Source organism: Corvus brachyrhynchos, unplaced genomic scaffold (genome assembly GCF_000691975.1).
Source record: "Corvus brachyrhynchos isolate BGI_N302 unplaced genomic scaffold, ASM69197v1 scaffold115, whole genome shotgun sequence".
In the NCBI taxonomy this organism is placed as follows: domain Eukaryota; kingdom Metazoa; phylum Chordata; class Aves; order Passeriformes; family Corvidae; genus Corvus; species Corvus brachyrhynchos.
In genome coordinates, this window is record NW_008239553.1 from 1424619 (window position 1) to 1451074 (window position 26456).

Below are 26456 nucleotides of genomic sequence, written 5' to 3' on the forward strand. Positions count from 1 at the left end.
AAGGGTAGTTTGCTTTTGAGCACCTAAAACTGACTCAAGGCGAGACTCTTCCAAAGAGGGGATAAAAACAACAAAGCTACAGATGGAAAGGTAGAGCAGCCCATGTCTTTCATCAGTTACCAAGCTGAATAGGAGAGTAGTGTCAAACTGCCTGAGCAGCCACAAAATGTTCAATCCAAGATAGGCATCAGAGAACCTACAAAAATTTGTAGGAGAAAAGAAAGTAAGAGGAAGACAAACCACATTTGAGAAGAAAAGGTGACAGAGTGGGACACATAACACAAAATGCACCAGAGATACTGAGGGGGCTTCTCTAGTGATAAAAAAAGTGCTGTAGGAGGACATTTAAAAGTAAAATGACAAGATGGCAAGGCTTCATGTTATGCAGGTATGCTGAAGTGATACCCAAGAGAGATGGAAGAGGCACCAGATAATATTATATAGAAATCATATCCAGTCACAGACAAAGAATCAAAGCTTATAGGTAATACAAAAGCAGGGGGAAGCTACAGGATTAGAAGAAAACAATGTTTATGAACTAGAGACAGATGTATCCTCAGCCAGAAAACTATGGTTGTATTTGATCCAGCTGAGCTCACTGTAATTTGACTCATTGAGATGTTGATTTTTTTAATGGGTTAGCAGCATATTTTTATTTTAAAATGCTTTTCAGGCTTGCATCACAACTTCAAAAGAAATTTGAGAGCCAAAGTGATGTTGATTTGAATTACTTCCTCTAAATACTATTTTCTGAGCAAAATACTTTAAAATGGGCATATGTTAGGAAAAGCTTTTTAGCATAAACTAAAGCTGCTGAATAAATGGGACCAAAATTGTGTATAGCATCCTTCATGCCAATTAAACTGGTCTAGACACCCTTATTCTGCTGTAGACTTACAGAGGTGATATGGTTATGGGGGTTCCTGAAGTTTGCGCTGCACCCTGATTAACAGCATCCTGCTAAATCAGGGAATAACCTCAGATGTCCAGTGCTTAACTTTCAGAGAGGGATGAAAGAACTATAAACCCATCTAACAGTATTCTTTACACGGTTCTGGAATTTTTCAGTTTGAGTTAGACCAAAAGTTGGTTTTAAACTCCTTTAGTTTAAAAGCATTCCCCCTTGTCCTATGACTATCTGCCCACGTAAAAAGTCACTCTCTTTTTTTTATGAGCTCCCTTTAAGTATCATGAAAGGCTCCTTTAAGGTCTCCCCAGAGCCTTCTCTTCTCCAGGCTGAACAACCCCAGCTCTCTCAGCCTGTTCTCATAGGAGAGGTGTTCCAGCCTTCTGGTCATCTTTGCGTCCCTCCTCTGGAGCTGTTCTAACCATATGCAAAACTAATAGAACCTGTTAATGTTACATTCTCGTGCTTGGCTGAGCTCTAGATAATTTATGCAGCAGATTAGTTGACTCCAGTTCTCATAGCATTTTTATTATGTAGATTCTCTAATCTCATTTTGTGTAGATACTAAAAACTTACATTTTTTAAATACAAGCAGACATAAGGTCTTAGTTTCGAAATTAATTATGAGGGCAGAAGCAGCACCAAGTTATGATTTTGTTATAAATTTTAATTTTTTAAATCAAATATATCCAGTTACATAGGCATACACAGGGTCAGAAGGGTTTTGGTGAATTAATAGAATAATTTTGAATATCTTTTTCACTGTAGAAAAGAATAATAAAAGCAATAATTAAATGCCTCTAAGTGTAGGGCAGTACGCAGTAGAAGACTGCAAGTAATTAAAGTGAAAACTGATAATAAATGCATTTTTACTTGACCTCATTGGTTTAAAGCAGATTTTTACACGTTTTTATAAAGCAGGGAGCCCGAGCATTTGATAGTGTTCCTATTTAGGAGCATACTGAGTCACTTAGAGTTTGGGTGTTATGGTGTGTTACTAAATAAAAAAGTTGGGGGTTTTTTTAAGAGCTGTTCTTTTCTGATCATGTATCTGTGGTTGTCAGATAGGCCGTGACAAGGTTTGGTACTTGCCTCTTGCTTTGTGTGATAAATGTGTTTTATTTGAGTAACAGCAGTGAAACTAAATTGGTTGTATTTCCCTCTTGCTTATAGATTCCAGAAAAAATGTACTGCTCCGTGTGTGAGTGCACTGTAAAACTTTTGGCCCAAGAGCTGAGTCTGTATCAGCTTTTGGGAGCACTCACAATTGCACATAACAGTGTGAGGCTGAGCATGCCTGACGGACCAGCCAGGCTGTGCAGGGATGAGCTGGGTTTCACACTGCATCTGCTTGCCCTCAGGACATGGCACCTGGTATTTCACCATCATTTACCTGAGATGAGAGTGAACTTTACCTGGGCAGAGTCTTGGTCTGCATAGACTGATGAAGCCAGTGACCTTGTAGCTCACTCTCTCCAAGGTTTCATTTGGTTTGGTTTTAGATGGGATGTTGCTTTGTGATGTTGTTTTAGGGAATAACTTAGAAGTCAACTGGTGTAAAACTAGTCTTCAGTTTTCAGTTTTTCTTGGTCTCAGGTGCCAACCGCGTGACCTTGGAGGACTCCAACATTCTTCAGCCCACGGGACTCACTGTGCTGGGGAATCACTTGTATTGGATTGATCGTCAGCAGCAAATGATTGAGAGAGTGGAGAAGGTGAATGGGTACAAAAGGACTAGAATTCAAGGCCGGATTGCTCACCTGACAGGCATTCATGCTGTGGAAGAGCTTGATATGGAAGAGTTCTGTGAGTTTATTTCAATACCTGACGTATCTTACTCTTGGTCATTGTATCTCAAAGTCCTCATCCAGCTGAATATTGTAATAATGTTGCCCATTGGCTTCAAGTAAGCCATGGAATGCTTTCAACTTGGCCAGTCGGGATGGCAGGAGAGCAGGAGAAACAAATTCCTCATTCTTGTCGAGGAGACTATTGCTGCACAGATAGAACATGTGACATCATGGCACTGAGTTACCTGCTTTGTACAAGCTCACATGACACTGAATTCAGTCTAAAAGATACTAATAATTCTAGTTGTTCATTTTCTAAGTACAGTCAAGTAATAGGTCTTGGGAAAACCTCTAATAAGAACCAAAAGGACTGTACTTGCCTTTTCTCCAGGGGTTTCAGACTCCTGTGTAAAGTATGACTGGTTTGACTCGGCATAGTGGATGATGTAAAAGCCTGCAGCGAGGGAGGCAAAATGGGGATGAAAGTTGTACTGTGGATGTGGAATTTCTCTCCCAGTAGAGGTGGAGCATTTTAGGTGCTCACATCTGAAAGGAATCATTCATGCAGGATGTTCTTTTTCTGGACTAGTGGTCCAAATTACTGTGGTTTGGTGGAGAGTGCAGAAACCTCTTACAGTAGTCACTCCTCAAAGTGACAACCTACAGTTCCTCCTGCTTAACAGGATTATAAAAGAGAGTACAAAATCACAAAGAAATTGTGGGCAACAGAGATCTCTTTGTTGCCTGTAATGAGTTGTCTTATATAGGGAGGGTACATTGGTGTACAATGCATTAATTTTCAGAAGAAATTATTCCCCTTCACAGCAAACATACAAACAAACAGTGTCACATACATTGGTGTCTGTGATGGCTGAAACTGTTTTTGAGCTTGCATATGTGGTAAGCTATTAATAATAAGGTGATGTAAGTATTTAAACTGTAGTAGATTCTATGTGCTAATCATGACCCAGAGGTTCTTTTTTTCTTTTACAATACCCTGCTTTTCTTCTTCTGTGCTATTTCTCATATACTTTTGCATATTTCAAAGGTAATACTGAATGAAGCAAAAAGACTTTTTTCTTTAAGTTTCAACGGTGTTAAAAAAAAGGTTTGCTTTTACCCCATGTGTTTATTTAAAAGGAGGATTTTTGGTTTTGTTTTGGGCTTTTTTAATGGCAAGAATACTGTTCCTTTAAGTCACACTGAAAGAAATCCTCTTTTGCAGCTGAAAAGTTTTCTATATAGGTGATTTCTGTTACAACAGGGGAGGAAATATACCTATGCACATGCAGGTATATGTGCATGCACTTCTGTGAACAACTCATGCTTCAAACACTGTATTAAACTAAGAAATTTGTTGAAGGTAGAAAGCAGGTTGCTGAGAAGCCTGGACAGATGGAAAACAACTTTGGCAGAGAAATTATGTTATCTATACAATTTCTTCCCCATGGAAATTCTTGGTCCTTAGCAGTAGTATGCACTGTTCAGCAGCATCACAAATAACACAGGCTGTACCCTACAAATTGCTGCAGCAGATGCTCAGCTGTCAGCCTGAATAAGCAGGCAAGAGACTGGGTCTCTTCTGACTCGGTTGGGCTGGGGTCATCAGACAGTGACCTCCCTTCTCTCTGCCCATTTCTTGTCCACCTAATGTTCGATAAAAATCATTCTATTAGGACCTCTCAGTGCTTCTGGGTAACTGATTGGGAACCCAAACATGTAGCTTCCTACCTTTAGAAAAAAACCCAAAAATATACGTGCCTCTATTGCAGTTTTGTGAGGAACATAGAAGTTGAGGCACTAGATATTAAGAGCTCTTTAAGGGAGAAATCCTGAGGGTTTTGCAGGTTGGCATTCTGCAGTGACATATATTATTTCTTGATACCTACCCTAGAAATGCAGGTGGGATGTCTAGGTATGATGTAAATATAGCCTTCTCAAATCTGCCTTTTCATTTCCCTTCACCTCAGCTCCCAAATTCTTTTTAGAAATCCTTTAAAGGTGTCCGTATGATAGAATCATAGAATGGTTTGGGTTGGAAGAAACCTTTTAAAGGTCATCCAGTTCCAACCCCCTGCAATGGGCAGGGACATCTTCAGTTCAATCAGGTTGCACTGTTACTGTGACTGGGAGAAATTTAATCCTTATGAAGTAATAAATCAGCTTTCAAGCATTGAACTGAAAAATCCTGCATTTATCTTCCTAATAATTTGTAGCAAATTCTTGGTTACTCAGACAGAAGTGTTTTGTGAGTAGTTTTTGATTTTGTCCTAGTGAGGAATAGTTATCATTTCTTTTATGCTATGTAATACTCTTTTCTCTGTGTTTCACCAGCTGTGCATCCATGCTCCCGTGACAATGGTGGGTGTTCACACATCTGCATTGCCAAAGGGGATGGAACTCCAAGATGTTCATGCCCCGAGCACCTTGTGCTTCTACAGAATCTCTTAACATGTGGAGGTGAGTTATGTTTCACACTACTGCTAATCAATTTGTAACGAAACGTGACTGAGGTTGCATTCCAGTCCAAAATGTTTGCGTTCCAGTCCAATTTTTCTGTGCATGATGTGCTGCATCATGTGTTAAATTAGTCTTTGGTAGTTCTACCACCTGTTTTCTGCTTGAGGTTTTGGGCACATGTGACTTCTCATTCTGAGCAGAATATTCTTCTTTGACCTTAAAATTCTTGAATCTTCTACTGAGATTTTTATAATTGTATGATGTGACAGGTTTGTGCTTTAAACAGTGTTTAAAGTGTTTATAAGATGATGTTGCATCAACCTGTGATGACCTAGCAGCAGAAATTGTGCATATGATTCCCACAGTATGAGACTCCAGTCTTTGAAATTAATTTGGCCTCATAATGTGAAACACTATACTGGCTACTTATCAAATGTAGCCTCCATTGCAATTCTTTTAATTAAGGTATCTCTCCTCTTTCCATATGGTAGACTTTTCCTTTAGCCTTCCCTTTTACCATTCTAGGATATTTAAAAACTGTTAACATTACTCTTGCAGAGGGGATTCAAAACAAAACACTGTTTCTTTTTGGGACGCATTATATCTTTCGTCGTTTGGCTCTGTTGGTCCTCTTTGACTTTTTTTCATGTATTTATTTTGCTGTGGATTTCACTTTCTGGCTGAACTCTGAACTCCCATGGGACAGTCATTTCCATGATAAACTGTTTTCTTTCCCATGACCACAACACGTTATGTGGCTTTAGAGTAGTGGTGGTTACATGGGGAGGGCAGGGTGGATCAATCTAATTATACTTCTTGCTGTAGTGTTGTTGCACAACGTGGACAGTGAGAGAGGTTCACATTCCACTCCTTTGGATCTGCAGCTATAAATCTAAAAATTCAGGGGCCTCCGTTTCTATCTTATTTTTTTTAATTCTAATCTTTCACTAAGCCTGCACCAACTTTAACCTATCTTGTCTGCCCTAGTAACAGCCACTACCCAGTGTTTCAAAATAGCTTAGCTGGCTGGAGAACATTTGTCCATGTTCTGGACATCCTTACAAATGCTTTTGTCAAGTTTTTTAATGCAAGCTTGTGCTTGCCAAGTGCAACCATAGTGCAACATTGAATGTGCCTTTAAATGCAGAAGTAGTGATCTGTCTGTTGAATTATCCAAACAGCACACGTGTATCAAAATCTAATTCAAGAATTATCTTAATGCATGCATCTGGCATCTTTATCTTACCTACAGCTGTCAGGTCACTGGCTACATTTGTAATTCTCATATTGCTTCTCCAAATAATCATAAATGAGGAACTTAAAATCATAATTTTTACAAAATGCAAACATGTTTTGATATTTATTCACATTTTGTTTTTCAAACTCTTGATTATAGTTTTGTCTCGTTCTTGAACTTTTCTCCCTAATGAAGAAAGGACAACAGCACTTTGAAAACTGTTTGCATGCAATTGCATAATTCTAGAATTTTTAACACCACCCTCAGGAGAAAAAATGCTCATTCAAACATCTTGCCATTGGTTACAGCTAAGAAACTTTCCTTATGCTGGGTTCTTCATCAAGTCCATTCCTGAGCCTGAATCTTAACAAAAGCCCACTGGGTTTCCAGAGGAGTGTTACCATCCGGTGCCAGAGCACACCTGTAGCTTGATCATAGTGTTGTTGTAGGCCAGGTGTGATGTGGTACTCTGTTAATCCAGGTGGTAAAGCATCTACTCAGAGCACTACTGGGCAACAGCAGCTGTGGGGATGAGTGACTGCCTCTGCTGAATGACTTAACTATGTCACAGGGTTTTGACCCAGCAACTTTTCAAATCATGTATGTGATTGCTGCAGGGGTGTTTTGAGATGGCCCCCTCATTTTGACCCTAACTAATTGCTACTGATAGCAGCTGAATGGACTTGCACATTGTCTGTTTCATTGACAACAATGGTGGAAAATTGTGTGCTAACTTGCTGTATGTAAGAATTTGGAGCATTTTTTGCAACATATTCTTGATCTGGATTGTGTTTGTATTCTGACATTCTGAAGAAAGCAACTATGGATGCCTTATAACAGCATAATTGTTGCATCTCTATGTGGGGTTGTAGCTGCTGCCTAATGCTATCAGTGTGTCACTGCAACTTGAACAACAGTATGGATATGAAAAGGAGTGATGCCAGAATCTTGACATCCATGAAAAGTCAAACTTGAAGGAAGTCCCAGCTTTTTTAGGTCCAACAAACATAAAAATGGCTGTGCACAAGTTAAAGTATTCTTAACTTTAAGTCTCTGTAGTGAGAGAATATAAGATTAGGGCAGGTCTGAAGTGCTCCTTAGACTGCTCTCTGAACCTTCACTGACCTGCAGCCCAGAGACTTTCCAGCAAGAGGACTTAGCTTAATGTTTACCAGTCCTATACAGATATTTTTTTCTCCATTCCTATTTTTCAATTCATATCTGACTCAGAAATTTGTTTGTGGAAAAAACACTGGAAAAATAATGAAACAGATACTGTAGAAGTTATGCTATATGTTTCAGATATATTCATTGCCACTTCACCCGATGTGTCAGGTTTTTAATGAAGAATTGGTCCGGGCTAATATAACTGCAGGGTTTAGAATTGTTTGAAATGTGGTTTGCAATCAGAAATTATGTATTCTTTTGAATTTATATATATGACAGTGTCTTCCAAAAGGTGGCTGTTAGAGACAAAGCAAGTATTTGTAGAGTAAGTATTTGTAGCTCCTTTCCTTAGTTCAGTGCTTGACTGCTAAAGCAAACTTCTTTAATCAGCATGCATCCAATTTTTGTTACGAAGTTGGTAAAATTTCATTCCCTATGCAAAATCATGTTTTCCTTGTTGCTGGAATCTTAGCGTAGTCATGGAAGAACTCCAGGAAGGAGTAAGTGTGCTTTTCTTGAACAATGCTCTCGTACTTCTACTCTGTTGAAAGGGATAAAATTGAGTATACAACTCTGGTCTGTTTTCTCTTTCTCCAGAACCTCCAACTTGTTCCCCAGACCAGTTTACCTGTGCAACTGGCGAGATTGACTGTATCCCAATGGCATGGCGGTGTGATGGGTTTCCTGAGTGTGATGACCAGAGTGATGAAGATAGTTGCCCCATATGCTCTGCATCCCAGTTCCAGTGTGAGAAGGGACAGTGCATTGATGCACACTTGCGGTGTAATGGAGAAATCGACTGTCAAGATAAATCTGATGAAGCAGACTGTGATAGTAAGATCAGTTTTCCTGAACTCAGGGCTCTAACACAAGCATCCATTTGGGATTCTAACTGTTCTTGGAATGTATAGATACAAGTCCTTTTCGTTGAGACAGAAGTTCCTGAATATAGATAAGAAATTTAGCAGTTACTTAGCAAGGATATATTATACATAATATATCTATTATTATACATAATATAGGTATGGAGTACATAAGGTTTTATAATATGCCACGTTACTACATTTTGTTAACAGGTCAGATGATCAGCTACGCTTTGTTAGTTATTGTAAGAGATTCTTGCTGATCTGATTGCAGTTTTGCCTCAGCAGGACTGATTTGAGAAAGCATCGGGAGTTACTTGGACCAGAATTTTATTTTAGCTCCACTGAGTAGGGTGTATAACAACAAGCAGGAAGAACCAGAGATAAGCAGGCTTGCAATTTACCCACAGCAGCAAAGCAGGTGTTCTGGTGCCTACCTGATCATAATATGAAACCCACTTCTTTCAGTTTTCTTAAGAGGCTCAAATGCTCCCGTGCTGTCAGTATTTGATCTTTCCTTTCTTTCTCTGCAGCAATTTGTCTGCCCAACCAGTTCCGATGTGCGAGTGGCCAGTGCATCCCCCTGAAGCAGCAGTGTGACTCCTTTCCGGATTGCATTGACGGTTCTGATGAGCTTATGTGTGGTGAGATGTCTTTTCTTGAGATTCAGGTGCTGTGTTCAGGCATGTTCTACAGCCCTGTGCAGAGCCCTGTGCAGAGCCCTGGTCTTTGCAGAGCAATATTCTTTCAGGGAAGAATACTTCAGAAGGGCCTTCAGAACTATCCCTAGGGAAACCTGATTTTACTCTGCTCAGTACCTTGGAACTTGCAGATCTGATGCTAAGCCTGGAGTGGCTTTTAAAAATGCACAGCCCTATCCACTGCAATAACAGGGCCAAACTGGAGGCTAATTATGTGGAGGAACTAACATGCAATGAGCAAGTGTCCACAAGAGACCACAGACCGGTCTCCTGAAGTGCAGGTGTGAAAAGAATATATGGAGACACGTTGATTTTTCTGGGAAAAATGTAACTTTGAATTCCCATGGCAGTAGGTATATGCAAGTTACAGACATGCTGATGGCAGCTGCTGTGTTTGTCGTTAGAGAGTCTGTTACTTTGCAGTCCAAAGTGGACAGTAAAAATCCACTTACTTTTGCTCTTCTTGCAATTTCTGTTGTATTGCACTGTTGGGATGACTAGAGCATGGAGTATTCAGGCATTGGGGTAGATAGAGGGAGCATTTAGAATCACACAAGCGGTTTAGCAAAATAGCTGAAAAATAGCATTTTAGAATAAAAGCAAATAGATGTGCTGGTCTGAGTTCATTCTGAACAAATACCTTGCACTGTGTTTGTGTAGAGAAATGCTGCACTTACTTTGCCTACAGGACCAACCTTAGCAGATTGTGAAGTTTTTAATATCTTAGTTCTTGTCATTTTTTGAAGCACCAGTTGTCAGAAGCTGTGCCACTGCTGGGATGAGAGGAGGGTTCAGCAGATTTGGTCCAAGGTAACCTTGTTTCTTCCTTCCATCTTCATGGTGGATACTGCAAGGAAAAGTATATTCATGAGTAAGAATGGTGAAAGGAGCCCTAGCTGTGAATAGAAAAAAAGGCTAAAAGAATGGAGACAGAAACTCTTGGAAATTTCAGACTGAACATGCTTCTTCCACATCTTCTGTTTATCTCTTAAGCTTTCATCAAGTTCCCTCAATTCCCTGGATAATATAAGGCCACTTCTTCCTCTCTTTTTTTTTTTTTTTTTCAGTTTCTTTGTGCACTTGGCGAGCTTTCATGCTGCCAAGTTAATGCAGCTGTTTCCTGTTTGCACTTTGGGTCCAGTCCTGCAATTAGGTCCTAACTGATTTAAATGTGTCTTTATGTAGACATAGGATTGTCTCCTTTGGACATCTTTGTGGAACAGAGCATTCTGTGGTTTCCCACTTGACTGAGGGAAAGAACTCAAGTAGGGAATAAAAATGATTGCTACCTTCTAGATAAGGATCTTGCATTTAAAAGAAGCTAGGTTTAACCAAAATGAGAATTGTGTGTTTTAAAATAGCTGATTTGGGAACATGTTTTAATTTTGGCTTTGCTTTTTTTTTTGTACCATAGCTGAATTAATCTATTTGAAAGTTAAGATCTTAGCTGACATAAAAGTTGTCATGCACTAATAAGTATGAGAAAAACATAAAGACTTTAAGACAGAAATGAGTTCTTGATGCTGAGCTGCTAAGAGTTTGTTGCTAGATCTTTGTATTTCCTTTATCTTCCTTCTCAAATTTCAGTTGTTTTTCATTCCCTTCCACTGAAGTGGAAACCAGAATCACTGGAGAAACATTTTATGAAGTGAAGGCCTGAATCTTATATGAACCCTTTTACTTCTTGCAACTTCATTAAGGGGGAAGGGGTGTATAGTTAGAACTGAGCGTGTAAAATTTGGACAAGTTTATTTTGAGATTTTCACTTTTTGACTATATCTATTTGTGTATGTTAAAGAATAAAATTAGAAGTGTGTGAATCAGATGGAAATTAATTGCTTTCCATGAAGAACATTGCATATGTGAAAAACAGAGAGGTGTCAGGTTTATATGGCAAGAATTTTGAATGTGTTATGCATAATCAGGGAGAGATGTGAAGTTTAGCTCATCTCAAATACTGCAGCACTTTTCGTTATTTAACTTTTGGCTACGTAAGGGGAAAAACAATGAGTAGAAAGTATTTGAGATATTTTGGATTGTGTTTTCCTTCCAATTTGTAAGGTGGAGTTTCTTTGAAAGCAAGTCATATTTTAGGAAGCAAAAGTATTCTGTTTTAAGACCTGTATTGGCTAGGAAGACATCCACTGCTTAGTATGTATGGTAGCTTCCTTACTGGTAAGTTTTCTTGATTTTTCGTGTTATTGCTAGCCCAAATGGCTTTTGAGAGAGCAATCCCTTCTGATTAAGGACTTGATATTTATAAGTATCTTTGGCCCATAGACTTTGAAGGGCAGGGAAGAAAAGGAAACTTTCCAGATTGTTGTTCTATCAAGATGATAAGTAATCCCGTTACAAGATAAATTGCTAGACAAAAGGAGAGTACTTTGCTCATACTGCTTTATGGAGGGGAAGAGGGAGCATGAAGTCTTGTGTATTGAATCAGAATATCTGGAGTTGGAGATGCCTGAGTGTGATGCAGATGCTTTTAAAGCACTGTGTGAATGACTGTGCGCTGACTGATTTGCTGCATGAGCTCCAGGACAGCAGCATATTCACTGCTCCATGTTTAATGACCATGTTTAATTTTCTTCTCCTCTCTTTCCAGAAAAATCAAAGCCAGCCTCAGATGAGTCCCAGCCACACAGCAGTGCCATCGGTCCCGTCATTGGGATAATACTGTCCCTTTTTGTCATGGGAGGAATGTACTTTGTTTGCCAGCGCGTGGTGTGTCAGCGCTATGCCGGGCCCAATAGTCCTTTTCCACATGAGTATGTCAGTGGTACCCCTCATGTCCCTCTTAATTTTATTGCTCCAGGAAGTTCTCAACATGGCACTTTTACTGGTAAGGGTGCTAAGGACCTTGCATCTAATCAGTACCATTACGTTGTCTGGATTTTGAGTTTTACACGTTATTAAGGGTGCTGGATGTGGAGTTTTCAAAGAGCAGAAATTTGATGTTGAAGATCTGCTCAGTGGTTTTGGAATAAATCTGTCATTTGAATCAGATATGTAAAATCTATTAGCTTTTCTTGCACTTTAATGGCTATGGTCAGCTATTCCTGCGTAAGTTATATTACTATGGTTATCAAGAGGTTTTTGTGGTAGGAAATTAGACAATGAAATAATTGCAGGCGAAATCTTCGCAGGGGTGTTTTAAATTGGACTTCACACTAAAGCTTTTTTAATTAAAGCAAGTATCAGTGGCTTTCATCTGTACTTCTGTAGGTGCTAAACCAAGCTGTCATTCTGATTCTCATCCATAGTTGTTAGTTTTTTCTAATCCATATTGCTGTGACAAGATACAACAGCTGAAAATATTACTATTTATGTTAATTCTAAGGAAAATACATAGGTTTCTAATACCATGGCATTTCCAAGAAGGATATATAGTCATGAATGATGATTACAAATACTTACTCTGCTTGTAATAAATATTTCCTGCATTTGAAAATAAAAGTTCTGAAAAGTTCCCAGACTTAACTCTTACATTGGCACTGAATAGTGTCACAGGAAGAAGCTGAAAATGAATTGTCTGGATTAAGAGTATCTTGCAGTAAAACAGATTGGAGAATGATGTCTTCCATTTTCCTCTAACTCAGGTTTCCTGCCTTTTGTCTCCACTGATTTTCAATTTTAGCTGTGATTATTTTCAATAAAAGTAATTGGGTTTTGCAGTTATTCATGTACTTGCAATTAATTTCTTGGGATGGAAATCGAAACTTTGGAGGCCTCTAGCTTGTTTTTCTTGGGCATTGTATATTGCTTTTTTTGCAAATGCCTAAGTTTGTTTAATTGGAAAATTTCTTAGTTAATTTGGGTGAACAGTTTGGGTCAGCTGTTGTGAAGATTCCTTTCTCAGCAGTTGATAGTAGGTTGTGAGGAGTTCAGTGCTGCAGTGAGACAATAGGTGGTCTGAGGGTGAGATGTTTTCATTACAAAAAGTGCTGTTCCTTGTAATCCTGAAGTTTTTACATAAAGCACTCTTCCTAAAGTGTGACAACCATTATCGCTGCATGGGTTTGCAAAGGTAGGGATCTGGTTTCTGTTTGGCATTGATGGATAACATTGTGGTTTATCTAACCTTGTTTTCCTCTGTTTCAATGCAGGCATCTCTTGTGGAAAGTCCATGATTAGCTCCATGAGTCTCATGGGAGGAAGCAGTGGTGCCCCATTGTATGACAGAAACCATGTTACTGGAGCATCTTCAAGTAGCTCATCCAGCACTAAAGCCACTTTCTACCCACAGGTACGTCTTGAAAATACACCAGTGAGTTACGTATCTCCTGCTTCTGAAGAAAAGAAGGGTGAAACTTTGTGCTTACTTAAGTAGGTGTTAACAACTGTTAACAGCTCTTGGGTGTTACTGTTTATGATATGCAGGCCCATTTTGACACTCACTGAACTTCACAAAGAGGCTTTGTTGTAGTCCATCAGGATGATACTGTGCTCCATGATGTCCAAAATGTTTTGTTACCAGAGTGGTACTCATCTGGTTTGTTCTTGGCTACTTCCGTTCTTCCCTTGGAGATGCCACCTCCTTTGTTCTGTGTAAACTCTGATGGCAGTGGCCCGGTGACATTTTGCACTGCCTAATGCTGCAGGCACACATGGAATAATTAGGCAAACAAGACGAAACAGGACTGGAATGCAAACGTGTATGAAATCAGCTTGACTTGCTGTTTAGATGAAGTGTCGATTGTTGATTCAGAAAACCAAGTGCACGAAGGGGGGAAAAACACTGGTACAGCAGGGTGAGGCAGAGGTTACTTTGGTTGCATTTTTTCAGCTATAATTTAGCTCCATTTCTGACTTTCAAGTGTGGAAACTGACAGAATTCTGGTCCCCATGTCACAGTTCCACAAATTACAAGATGAATATTCTGAATGGAAAGAGTCCTCTCTGGATACGCAGGAGAGACACACAAAGGTTCCTGTTTGCCAGCATATTTTGTCATGACTAAGCACTCAGTTTTTTTCCATCATGCTTCTGAGCACACAGTTTTCTTCCATCATGCTTCTGAGCAATATATCCATTGGCCCTTAGGTACACACTACAAGCTGCCAGAGTTGATCTGCCAGCTGCAGAGGGGGTTTTTGTGCAGTATTGAATCAGGAGCCCACATGCTGTGTGGGTTTACATGCATTTGTGTTTACATGTAAGCTGTTATGCTCTGTATGGGCATTTTGATTCATAGTGTTTTGGCCAGTTGCAAAGGTGCTTTCTCTCCCTTTAAGAAGGGCAAAAATGGAAAAGAGAGGCTTGTGAGCTTATCTCTTGGTAAGGTAAAATTGGGTACTTACTTCTTGCATTGCCTTCTCTGTGAAGCCGTCAAGAAGCAGATGTTTGGAACTCAGCAGCCCTCCTAATTTAGCTTGTCTCCTGCTTCACCAGTGTCTCTGTAGTGTGCTGAACAATTTCATGCTAGACCTGATTGATGTGTCAGTACCACACTAAAAAGGATGAACAGAAAAAACACTTACTTAAATAAAGCTTGAAAGAGAAAAGAAGCCCAAGAGCTGATCTGCCTGTGTGATTCTATGGGATCTATGTCAGCCAAAAGATCAACTCTTCCGTTTGACTTCTGGCCTAAGTTAATCTGACTGTTGCTGGGAATTCTTTTTTCCACACTTTGTGTCAGCCAGGGCCTGCAGGGATGATACCAGCATTTCCTTCATGAAAGGCATGATGGGTTCTTAGAAGGAAGCTGTTGCAAGGGCTTTGTTACATTAAAGTTACTGCTTAATCCCAATGTTCTGGTGAGTTCTGCCTGGTAGCTAATTACCCAGCTTTATATTAATAATCAAAAGGACAGATCTGAGCATCTAAGTTGTCTTGGCTTTTTTGGTTTGTGTAACACATCTTAGTGGTACTGAGAGATGCTCCAGTGAATAGAGACTGGGAAAGAATCAGTGTCAATGAATTTATGCCAGTTTATATACCTGAGAACCTGGCCAGAGGCATCCTGGCTGACACTCTTTGCTGTATTTAATCTCAACATGAAGTGATATTGATGCAGCTCAGGGCATCAGTAGGAGTGAATCCACAAGTAGCATACAGTGCTCATCCGAGGAAGAAGACTTCTGGGAGATCCTCTTGGGGAGGTTACTCATCATTCCCTACAGCTGGCAAAGGGGGGTATTCAAGCATGTCTCCCTTCACACAATTTTGGGTACAGGGCTTGTCAGCATTAGTAATAGTAAGCTCAACTCAGTGGCCAGGAATCGCTTTGCTGGACGCTGCACAGTGAAGAGCCAAACAATGATCTCCACTCCACTGATTTTAGAGTGTTTTTGTGGGAGAAGAGCAGAGACAGAGGAAGGATGGTCAATGGGGCAGGACCATGAACTGGCTGAATGCCCAGGGCAGGCAGTGTACAAGATGCTCACATCAGTAGCAAGGCTCAATCAACAGCAATGGTGTAATTTTCCACACTGGAAGAGATTAAATGCTCTTCTTGGGTTTAGGCCAATGTCCTGCTGGCTGTGTCAGAGGTTCAGCTTCCTGCTAGGGGAAGAATCCTGAATAATTTTGAAACACACTAAGCTTTTTTCCTTGTGTGAAGGCTACCAGCAACTGTGTATAAGCACTTACAGCTGAGCCATATGTGTGTATGCTGTCTATATGCACACATAGGCAGGCTATAAATATTTTTTAGCTCATAGGCTTTTTGCATTGTGAACTGTGCCAAAATGATATGTTTATAGAACAAGAGTGAAATGAAGCATTCAGGGAAGGATGGGGTTGTATTAGTAAAGAACCTGGCTTCCTGACCCTACTAATGACTGGGGATGTGTTTAGGGTCTGGGAGTGGAACATACTTTATTTCCCATTAGCATCTGCTGAGATGCTATCAGTCCTTATGTCCAAGGAAGTGCACTCAGATTCAGCCAAACTGGGTCTCATTTCCAGCTTTATTCCAGCCTTCCAGCATAATAACAGGTGTGGCAAGGAAGAAAATTCCCTGTACTGAGAACTTTGAAGGCCTGCACAATACCTAAGTCCAAAGTAAAGTCTTGTAATGAACATCTGTGGTCTTTAAAAATGCATTAACACATCCAAGCAGCCAGGAGAGGAAACTAGAATAAGGATGAATGACAGGGTGAAGCCATAAATACTGTTTTTAAACTAAGTAAAGTTGGATAATTAACCCAAAATTTCACACTTCTTTTTCCTGTTGTTTCTAGATTTTGAATCCACCTCCTTCCCCAGCTACCGATCGCTCCTTATACAACGCAGAGATGTTTTATTCCTCAAACATTCCTTCAAACACAAGATCTTACAGGTACAGTTCAGATAAAAAGGCTTGCCAAGTCTTCTATTAATCTGCCTTTAGTTTTGGATCTTGTACAGACTTCATTTAAAAAATGTTTTGCTCTCTTAATAAATGACCGTTCCAATTATGTACATTATATTTCTATGTAACAGTCCCTGAGCATCCTGTGTAGAGGAGGTTGGTGTTTTCTGTTAATTTCTTTAAGCTTATCTTAAAGGAGTCAACCTATTTGTTAGTGACTGGGCTAAATGGTCATAGTGGTCTCCTCTGGTAGGTTAGGGGCTGGAAGAGTGTGCTGCTGGCTAAGGATAGTTGTGCCATTCAAATGTATCACAGTTCAGGTACTTCTTGTTGGATTTCTCTGAGAGCCTGCATTAAGGCTCGTGTAGTATTAATGAGCAGGTATCTTGTCTGACCACACAGAGCTGTTCAATCTCTTTCTTTTTTCTTTCTTTTTCCCCAGATTGCAACTAATGCATGTGCTTTTTCTTTTTTATTGTTTTTGTGCAGGCCATACCTTATACGAGGGATAGCTCCACCCACAACCCCATGCAGCACAGATGTCTGTGACAGTGACTATACCACGAGTCGATGGAAGGCCAACAAATACTATATAGATTTAAATTCAGACTCAGACCCTTATCCCCCTCCACCCACACCTCGCAGTCAGTACATGTCGGCAGAAGAAAGTTGCCCTCCGTCTCCTGCCACTGAAGGAAGCAATTTTCACCTCTACCCCCCTCCACCCTCTCCTTGTACAGACTCTTCATGACCTCAACAGAAGGAACTTTTCCTGTAAATATTTTAAAATATGAACAGATTTAAAATATATATTTTATGATTTAAAAATAAATCTGGGTGGGAATTAAACAAAACTAAATGTGAATAAAAATGGGTGGGAGGGGTGGGGCTGTGAAAAATTGTACAGAGGAAGAATATTTATAAAATTGATTTTTTTAACTTAATTTCCATTCTTTTGTGCCATATTTGCCTTTTTGAAGTCATGTAACTGACTCAGTCTCCAAAGGATTTGGAGAGGGAATGTTGAAACTTTCTGCATTTTTAAGTCACCTTTTTACATGCAAGAAGTGAAGTTCTTTTTATTAATGTGAGACAAGAAAACTAAGTGGCTTGTGGGAAGGGGAGTCATCTAAAGAAAGATGCAGGCTTATTCCTAGAGAAGAAAAACACATTTAAATACAATTGTCAGTATCATTCCTTCACCACCACTGGAAGAAAACGTGCATGATCACAACCCTTAGATGCTCCAGTTTGTAAGTGAGCTGAATGCTTCCCAGCAGAACTTGAGTGCCAAAACCCGAATTTCAAACCTTCCTCTCCATCTGCTTAGCACTGAACTGAAAGAACACTTCTTTTGGCCAAGCCTTCCAGCTTAACTAAACCCACAGGCATCATGTCCTACCTCATGTTAGTGCCACTCTGCACATGGCCAATTCTGTAACTGATTCAGGCTAAATAAGATCAGTCCTAAAAAGCCTGGTTTAGTTCCAACCAGTTCCCCACCTGACTGGGTGAATGGTAGCAGAGGCAGTTGTACTGACCTGTGGGTGAGAGCAAGGGTCAAGTTTAAAGTGGTATTTAAGCTAAGAGAAATGCCCAAGAAACTGCAGATTTGGTCAGACTCACCACATTTTAATAGTGATGCAGCCAAGCTCCTTCATCCTTCCTTGTGAAGCTTTGGTGACTGTCTGGGACAAAGCTGTAACTAGCCAATGCTAGTTTTCTTTTTCTCAAAAGTCCTGTAATCACTGTGCCTGGTTTCTGAGATGTTCACCCATGTTGACTTGATCAGAGAATTGCTTCATCTTTTAATATTCATTTTCCAAAGCAGAATGAAGTGGTCACTTGTATTCAAATGAGGAAAGTTGTTTGAGTTTTAACTGGTGTTTGTAGAAAAATGGTATCTGCATAGCTCAAATCAAAAATCAGTTTAGTCATATCTCATAAAAATTTGCCACATAATTCAGATTTAGAAATAGATAGAAGAAAGAACACAGGAGGAAGAAAAGACAAATACTTTTTTTTTCTAGGCATGTTGATATAGAAATTATTAACTCTCATACAAACTGCTGTAACCTCAGGACATCAAGATCAGCAAAGTGCTCGTATTCCCAACTCCTACCAAAAGAACCTTTGGGGAATGGGGGAGCTAGAATCAGTCCCTTTCAAATTCAGAAGACAAATTTTTGCTTTCATTGCTCTTTGTAGCAAAAAGGATTGGGTATTGTATGGCACTTTATAAATTCAGCACTGGTGATGATAATGGGAGGGCCTGCTTGGGACATCTGAGGGAAGTTCTGAATATGCAAACTTGCACCTGTTTCTGCAGCTGCTCGATAACAGATGTGTTGGGCCTTCAACAGCTTTAATATTGATGGCAACAATGTAAACTTTTTTCTTGTTTGAACTAAAATTGTACTTGGCTTTGGGTCTTTTTAGCAAGTTATTTGAGAGCACGTCAGAGGAACCTTACAGCTTCAGGAGAGAGGTGTTTGTTGTGGCGGTGGAAGTGCTGGGACCATGGTGTTCTGATCCCCTTGGTGTTTTCAGATTTATCAGTCCAGATCTGTTCTTCTGGTCTGCATAGTTCAAGGGCTGTGCTGTCACTGGTGTGTTACTAAAACTCCTAAAGTAGCTTTTACTACCTTCATGTCTAAATTTTCACTTGAGAAATTAAGCACAAAGAATATGATTTTTCACAGAGAAAAGTACAGAAGTGGAATTTAAGAATGGGTTCTTTCCTCATCCCCTATGAACATTAGCAATTTTGTAATATGCTGTGATGGGCAAGGTCATAGTTTGTTACTCTTGGAGTTACTTAGCCAATCTCTGAACTGATGGTTTGGTGAAAGAAAGCAATTCTCATGTGATCATGTTTCAAGTAACTAAATTAGGAATATACAGCCACAGGATATTTTATGTGCCACATGAGTCATATAAAAGAGTATTTGTTCTGCATTACAGCAGTTGGTAGTCCAATTTCATATCATATGTAATTTTCTGCTTGATAACTATTCACTGTTTATAATGAATTCATTAGTTGTTTCATGTCACAGTTCTAGCTTAGAGACATACCACATTAATTTTCCTGTATTCCTGTGATGACACTGGATGCAGAATTGCTTACTGTTTTTCATTAAACCACTGATCTTTTTTAAGAGCCACAACTATAAGAATCCTGACCACTTCATTTGAAGATTTGTATCCTATTACAAACATTGGAATTGAGTCCAAGAAAATTACCATTTTTACTGAACTATCTTAAGAATCACATTCTTTTGGAGCTTGGGTTTTCAGAAGGAAGGAAGCACTTGCTGAATGGGCTGAATTAAGTGTACATTTTTATTTCAGTTGAATATTCATAGCCTCTTGCTGTTGATGTTTGCTGAGGAATTGCCTTCTCTGAGGCACTGGAAGTTTGGTGATGAGAATCAAAGCCCCACACTGCTCCATACTACTGACATTAAAAGCCTTTTCCAGAAACAGATTGAATACAAATTTGGCATCTTAACCTTTAAATACTAAATATTACTTTTTTTATTACTGTAGGCTATATACTTGAAAAGGATTACTGCACTCCTGGTGTTAGCAAAGACCAGGAAGAAAATCTGAGCAACAAGAACTACTTCTTTCCAGAATATCCCCACTATTTTCTTAGTGGTTTCCATCCTGTGAACTTTCAGGCTAAAACGCAGAAAATTCATATTTTCTTCTAGGTAAGGATGAGAGAAAGAGTTGCAGGGAATTAGTGAATGCATATGAGCAATTCTGGCAGTTCAGGGATGAATAGGAGATGTGGGGGGGAAAGTTGCATTTTGGTGAGGCTTAAGCATAGTTTTAATAATGCAGAAGTCTTCTGTGAGAAAGCTGACTGAAACATTTTAAGAGTTCTACCCTAAGAACTGCAGAGGGGTACATGTGATTCAGCTACCTGTGTGAGCTTATGAGTACTTGAATCAGTGTTTTCAACCATTATTTTCCAAGCCCATTGTGACTGCATATTAGCACTTGAAACAACTCAGGGTGGAACAAGGAGTGGTGTCTGGACAGTAGCCAGTAATGGGCAAATGATATGGTTGATTCTGTGTTAGATTTAAAGGACAGATGTCCCAGCAGAGAGCAGCTTACCTGTCCTGCAGTGCTGTCATGAAAGCAGCCACTTGGGTCTTCCCTTCTGTGGAATTTGTCCCATCTGCAGGGCGGATGTAGCAGCAGTGTGAGGCTGTAAGGTAAATGGACAAGTAATCATCTTCGACAGTCAAGGATTCTTCCATTTCAAGGAACAGTTTTGTGCAAATTACAGTTTGACTTCAGCTAGACTGGTCAATAGCCACTGCACCTTTAAATTTGCAGTAGAGGTAGTGAATTTGTTCTGGATGAGTCTGAGGAAACTTCATGAGCACTATCCCAGCTGTCTTACTTAGATTTCTTACTCAGATTTCTTCTGTCTGGACAGATCACTAGAGAGCACTTAGGCTAAGATTAAGCTAAATCTGTATGTATGACAAATAATAATTTCTTCAGGATAGTGTTATAGTACAAAATGCTGTGTCTAAAAATGAGCTAATGCCATTATCAACATATTTTAAAGAGGAAGGCAGAAGTGAGTGGGGAAAAAAATTCTTTTGGAATAATGAAATTGATTTTCAGTAATAAGCCTTCATTTCTGTAGTTTGCAAAGGTACAGGCACTTCCCTAAAAGTTCTGATTCTTTTCAAAGTAACAACAAAACGGTCTGTTCCCTCAATACCTGTTTTACACACCTAGGATGGGCTTTCTGGAATTCTCCAGGCTTGTTTACCCCAGATCTATTTTCCACGGGGTATCTAGAACATCATGTGCACGGTCTAGGACTCATGTTCTCCCCATTTTTATGCCAACTGGTGCCTCTTGGATTCTGGGGCTTTTGACATTCTGATGCTCTGTGCACTGCGGTGAAAAAGGATTTGGAAGCGGGAGCACTCACGTAAGAGCTGGTGATGTCCTTCCTCCATTGCCTGCAGGGTCAGATCCCTTTGCTGGGGAGGACTCTTGTGCTGCCCTTTCTCAGAGCCTCTCCAGCATGTTGTGCTACTTCACAAGTGTGCTCAGTTAAACATCACAATAGTTGTGTGTCCTGTTGGCTTCAAGCATTTTTGGAAGGAGATCTCTTCAGTCATTTTGTTGGGGTTTGTGTTGAGTCAGTCCAAATGAGTAGCTGTGCTTACGATTGTACTACAGACGATATCCATTAATGTCAGGAAATGAAAACAGAAGGCAGGCATGTTCCCAATAATTAATAACACACACGACTGCCTGGCACAGAGCCCTGAATTAGAGGTAATGTATTTGCTGTTACAGTGCCGAAGGACATTTTATAAATGTCCATGCATGGACAGAGCCTTAGACAAGCCACAGTCAAAGATAACTGTTTACAGCTCAGTCATTTGGTGGTTGTTGTGTGTTGTGACTCAGTTATGAATTATGACTACAGCCCTCCTTGTAAATTTGGCTTGTCTATAAGAGATTCATAGAAGACTGAATCCAAAACTCTGAGAGGTGTCTGCTGTTTCTGCTGCTGTTCCCTTAGGTACTGCAACACTTTCTGATCATCATTATATATAAAACCCCCTTTCTACAGCAGCTGTAAGTTTAGCTAAACAGCTTAAGGTATTTAATACACATTAAAAGAAGTACTTAATACGCATAGATATTTTCAATCCTGTTAGGTCTTTTACCTCTCCTTCCTGAGAACACTTACTCTAGATTTTCTAAAGGGTGTTTTTCTTTGTTTATTTTGAGGTTGGCCAGCTATGCTGTGGGCTTTTTCATGTAGAATCATACTCCCTTTAAGAAAACAAAAAAAAGAAGGAAAAATTAATTTTAAATCAATGTTAAGCCTGCTGATAGGAATGATGGAAACCAGTCTGATATGTCTTCTGTATTCCACAACAAAATCCTTCAAAATTCCATGTCCTGACATGCTGACAGTGCTCTCAGCCACCTGTGACAAGCTGCCACATGCTGGCTGTTCCCAGCGTGAACCACAGCCCTTGTTGCTGCCCACCTCTGGAGTCAGGGCTAGGTCCTCACCAGCCAGCACAGAATCCTGGTGGATAGAAGATCACCATGGCAATTCCTAAACAGGTTGGTTTATATTTACAAAATACATGCAGAGAATGTGCTTAGAAGGACTTGTCAGAGGAGAAAAGCAAGTTTGACGGCTCCAGTGACAGACTAATTCAGCAACACTGACACCTCTGGAAAGCGAGTGCTCCCACTGATGCACCTTTCTGTAAATAAGAATGAGGCCACTCTTAGTGACAGCACTCCTGGGGTGGCTGCATTTGACAAAGGGAGTGGTATTCCCGTTTGATTTGTACAGAGACCCTGCAGCCTGTAAATAGTTGTACATGGAATTCATCAGCCTGTGGAGGTAAAACAAAAGCTGTTGAAAGTGGGAGGATGGCTGTGTGAAATTTGGGGGGTATCATAAACACAACTCTAACCCAGACCACTTTGCTACTCACCTACTTGTATCGCAATTGCTGCTATTGTAAATGTACAGGAATATACAAAGAGTACCAAGAATTTTTATGATATAACCCACACATAATCTTTTTATATTTATATTAAATTGTGTATTCTGCAAACAGCCTAATAATTACAGCTTTATATGTGTATCGTTTTGTAGTATTTGTTACCTCAAAAGACAACCAAACCCAATACTTCAGTGCCTTGTGTATTTTAAACAGATTAACATATAAACTGGGGGGAAAAAATGTAGATTTTACTCCGCTGGTTTTAACAATGCTTTGTATTATTGTTAGGGTTCTCTTCAGTTAAAATACATACAGCCACAAGTTGTGGAACTAACTGAAAGCATACAATTTTGGAGTTTTTTTAGAGCATGCATGTTTTGAATTTGTAATATATTGGAGTTTCTCTCAAATGCATTCTTTCAAGTTAACTTTGATTTATATATTCATATCTATTTCAACAGACATCCCGATCCCTGTCAAAAAATATGTAGCATTAAAAAAAAAAAAATGCCAGTAACTGATACTTACATGTTTGGGGATTAAATGAGTGCTGTTTTCAGCACGTCACAATTTTCATTAGAGCCACAAAATCTTTATTGTGTTACAGAAAGTCTTGATCAATTATTTTTCCAAGCATGGCCTTCTAGCACATAAATGACTTGGTAATACTGTTGTAAAAAAATCTTCTTTGGGGCTGTCATCACTTCAGACCATTGCATGTTAACAATTTTCTGGTCATGAAACTGCAATGTTTCTTTACGTTAACAAAACCAAAGGCTTGTTTGAAGTAACTGGTATTTTGTATAAATATTTGTACAGATAACAGACTCTGCTTTTGTACTATAGATTATGTGGATTTTGGTTTATAATAAATGCTTTAAAAAGATTTGCTTAGCAGCCATTTTATGAGCAAAGCTGTTTCATCACCTTCAGTAGAGACAACCAGCCAGTATCACAACTGTTGTAGATACTATTTAAGATAAGGATAGTACTGTCTCCTTGGTTTTAATTTTAAAATGTACAACAACAGCGAGAGCTGGAAAGCCAATCATCTTTAGAATTAGAGTTGTTAGCTATAGAACTTACCACAAGTTTGTCAGCTTCATGACCTTACAAAAATTGTTACACTCCATAGGAACTATCTCAAATGTTTTGACTAGGCCAGATCTGATCTGTATTTCTTTTTTAATTGTATGATATCTTTTAAATGGATGCCATAGGATGTCAAAGTAAATTTTTTAAATACTGGCTTCTTCTTTTTGTGGTGAACATACTTGAAAACTAGTTCTATTGAGTCTAGTTTTGTCTTGATTTGTGCAGTCAATATTGGTGGTTTCTGATTTGTGAGATTTAACCTAGAAGTCAAAAATTATTTTTAGTGGAGATATCCTTTCTCCGGCTTGCTGGTGAGATGAGACTCAGACTGAAGCCTTCCTGAGCAGTCATCAGCAGACCTGGTGAAGTCCAGTTCTGTTTCTTCTGATTATTCCAGGTTAGAGAAAAAATAGAACATACACATTCAGAGACCTGCTTGTTTCCTACAAAGTTCTTCCAGGTTTTGTATTATACTGAACCAGAAAATGTCAAAAGATTTTTTCCTCTTAGCCACATTATCCTTGCTAATAATGCTTAACATAAATGGACCCTGGAGAGGCCATATGATGACTGCCTAGACCTAGTGATTTATACCATCACTGTGATTAGGATGGATTTGTATCTTGAAGGAAAATGATGAATCTGAACTTCTGGTGCTGTGCTCAACCTGGAACAGGCCTTCCATTATCCTATTGTCTTAGAAAAGTTGGACCGAATTATCCAGAAGTACAGAAAGATTTTTGGGATTACATATGGCATGAAGCAGAACAGCCCCACTCTTCTTTCTGGAGCTCCTGGCTATAGCTAGGATTTCTCTCCTGAGAAGATGCACAAGGTCCTCTTGGAGTGGACTCTGTCTGACACAGGCTGGTTGCAGGGAGGTGTCTGATATATGTATCCCACATAAGAACACAGATTTCTGCACAGCATACTTAGCATTCCTACTCCTCCAGTTGCCTTAATCCCAGATGTTTTTTGAAACCAGAGGACACAGTATTTTCTTTTTGCTCCAGAAAAGCTTGCTCAGCTGTCTGGATCTTTGTAGCCTTACACTCCCACAGCTTACAGATTTCTTAATGTGTTAATTGGGAAGTAAAACTCCGATACGTCATTTGTCTGAATGGAATCTGAATACATTCCCAGGACGGAACCTGTGGTCACAGGGAAGGGTGCCTAATTCCAAATCCACTGGTCCTGATCTTTTATGAAATTGCCCCAGCTGTTACTCTCCGTGGCAGGGCAGAGCAAGGTGTTTGGCTGATTTTGTGCAGCATCACTGAGGATTGAATAACTGTGATTGAATAACTGTGTCCAGATGTGCTAGGAAGTGGCTAAAGTGGTTGAAATGCATTCTGCCACAGCATGGGTGGCTCACAGCTGCGCTCAAGAACAGCCTGGACCTAACCTATTCAGCTCTATGGACCTCCTTCCACGCTTTATGCCAGCCTCAAAGCTTATGTACACATGGTGGCTGTTCCAAAAGAAAAAATATCATAAATAACTAATGTCCTTCCTTTCTCCTCCTTTCTCCTAGCTTTTATTGCTGAGCAGACATCATATCACATGGAATATATCCCTTTGGTCAGTGTGGGGGGATGCCCCCTCCCAAGATCCTGCGCACCCCCCGACTTACTGCTGAGGGGTTAATGCTGGAGAGACAGCAGTGGTGCTGTGGGAGTGCTCCTCAGCAGTAGCCGAAACACCAGGGTGTTACCAACAATGCAAAGCACAGCACCATGAGAGCTGATCTGGGGAAAATTAACTCCATGTCAGGCAGACCCAATACAGTGAACTAACTGTGCCCACACGCTGCCAAAAAGCCCACATGGAGTTATGGGGAGGAGTTCACGTGAAACTAACACATTTTAGGACAGGTATTGCCTAGATATGTTTGCTTTTCACCCACTTGTGCTCTGAGGGGTTCAGTACAGGTTGTCCTTTCAGTGAATGGCCAGGGAATGGTGGGGCAGTCCTTGAGGCTTGTACTATGCATGGTGCTGTGGAGAGCAGGGTGGAAGGAAGGCAGTGCATGCTCTGTGGTTTCTGCAGGAGCAGCAGTGCAGCAGGCTGCTCACATCCCTGCTGACAGCACAGAGCTACACACAACCTTCCACTGAGGAGGGCCAGTGGTTGCTGGAATCTGTTTAGAAAGGACCGATAGAAAGAGGGTTGGTGTGCACAGGAACCAATGCTGTTGTGGTTTTAGGCATCACAAAAAGGCACCTGTCTATAATTAAGACTGAGACAAAGGCAGTATTTGAGAAATGGAGGCTTGATCAGCCAGGCTAATTGCTGGACCCCGAATATATTGCAGAAATGAGGCAAGGATTGTAACTGCAAGGGGTATTGCCAGATCAGCTGGCTAAGATCATAGCTACAGTGAAGATTAGGACAAGAAATTTGCTTGAGTCTGCCCAGTTT

General features: G+C 39.9%; 1 protein-coding gene across 2 annotated transcripts in view; it reads left to right on the forward strand.

Moving 5' to 3' along the window:
* The window catches only part of LRP5 (LDL receptor related protein 5), a 109820-nt gene extending 85994 nt beyond the window's left edge, over positions 1-23826 (forward strand). The window contains exons 15-22 of one of the 2 annotated variants that reach the window (XM_017741864.1): positions 2504-2713; positions 5032-5157; positions 8159-8395; positions 8958-9068; positions 11731-11967; positions 13232-13371; positions 16310-16407; positions 16909-23826. In XM_017741864.1, the coding sequence (XP_017597353.1) occupies positions 2504-2713; positions 5032-5157; positions 8159-8395; positions 8958-9068; positions 11731-11967; positions 13232-13371; positions 16310-16407; positions 16909-17170 (1421 nt within the window). In that variant the 3' untranslated portion in view covers positions 17171-23826. The remainder of the gene's footprint in view (positions 1-2503; positions 2714-5031; positions 5158-8158; positions 8396-8957; positions 9069-11730; positions 11968-13231; positions 13372-16309; positions 16408-16908) is intronic. The other variant, XM_008639368.2, reaches the window with a different exon arrangement.
* Positions 23827-26456: the final 2630 nt, after the last annotated feature.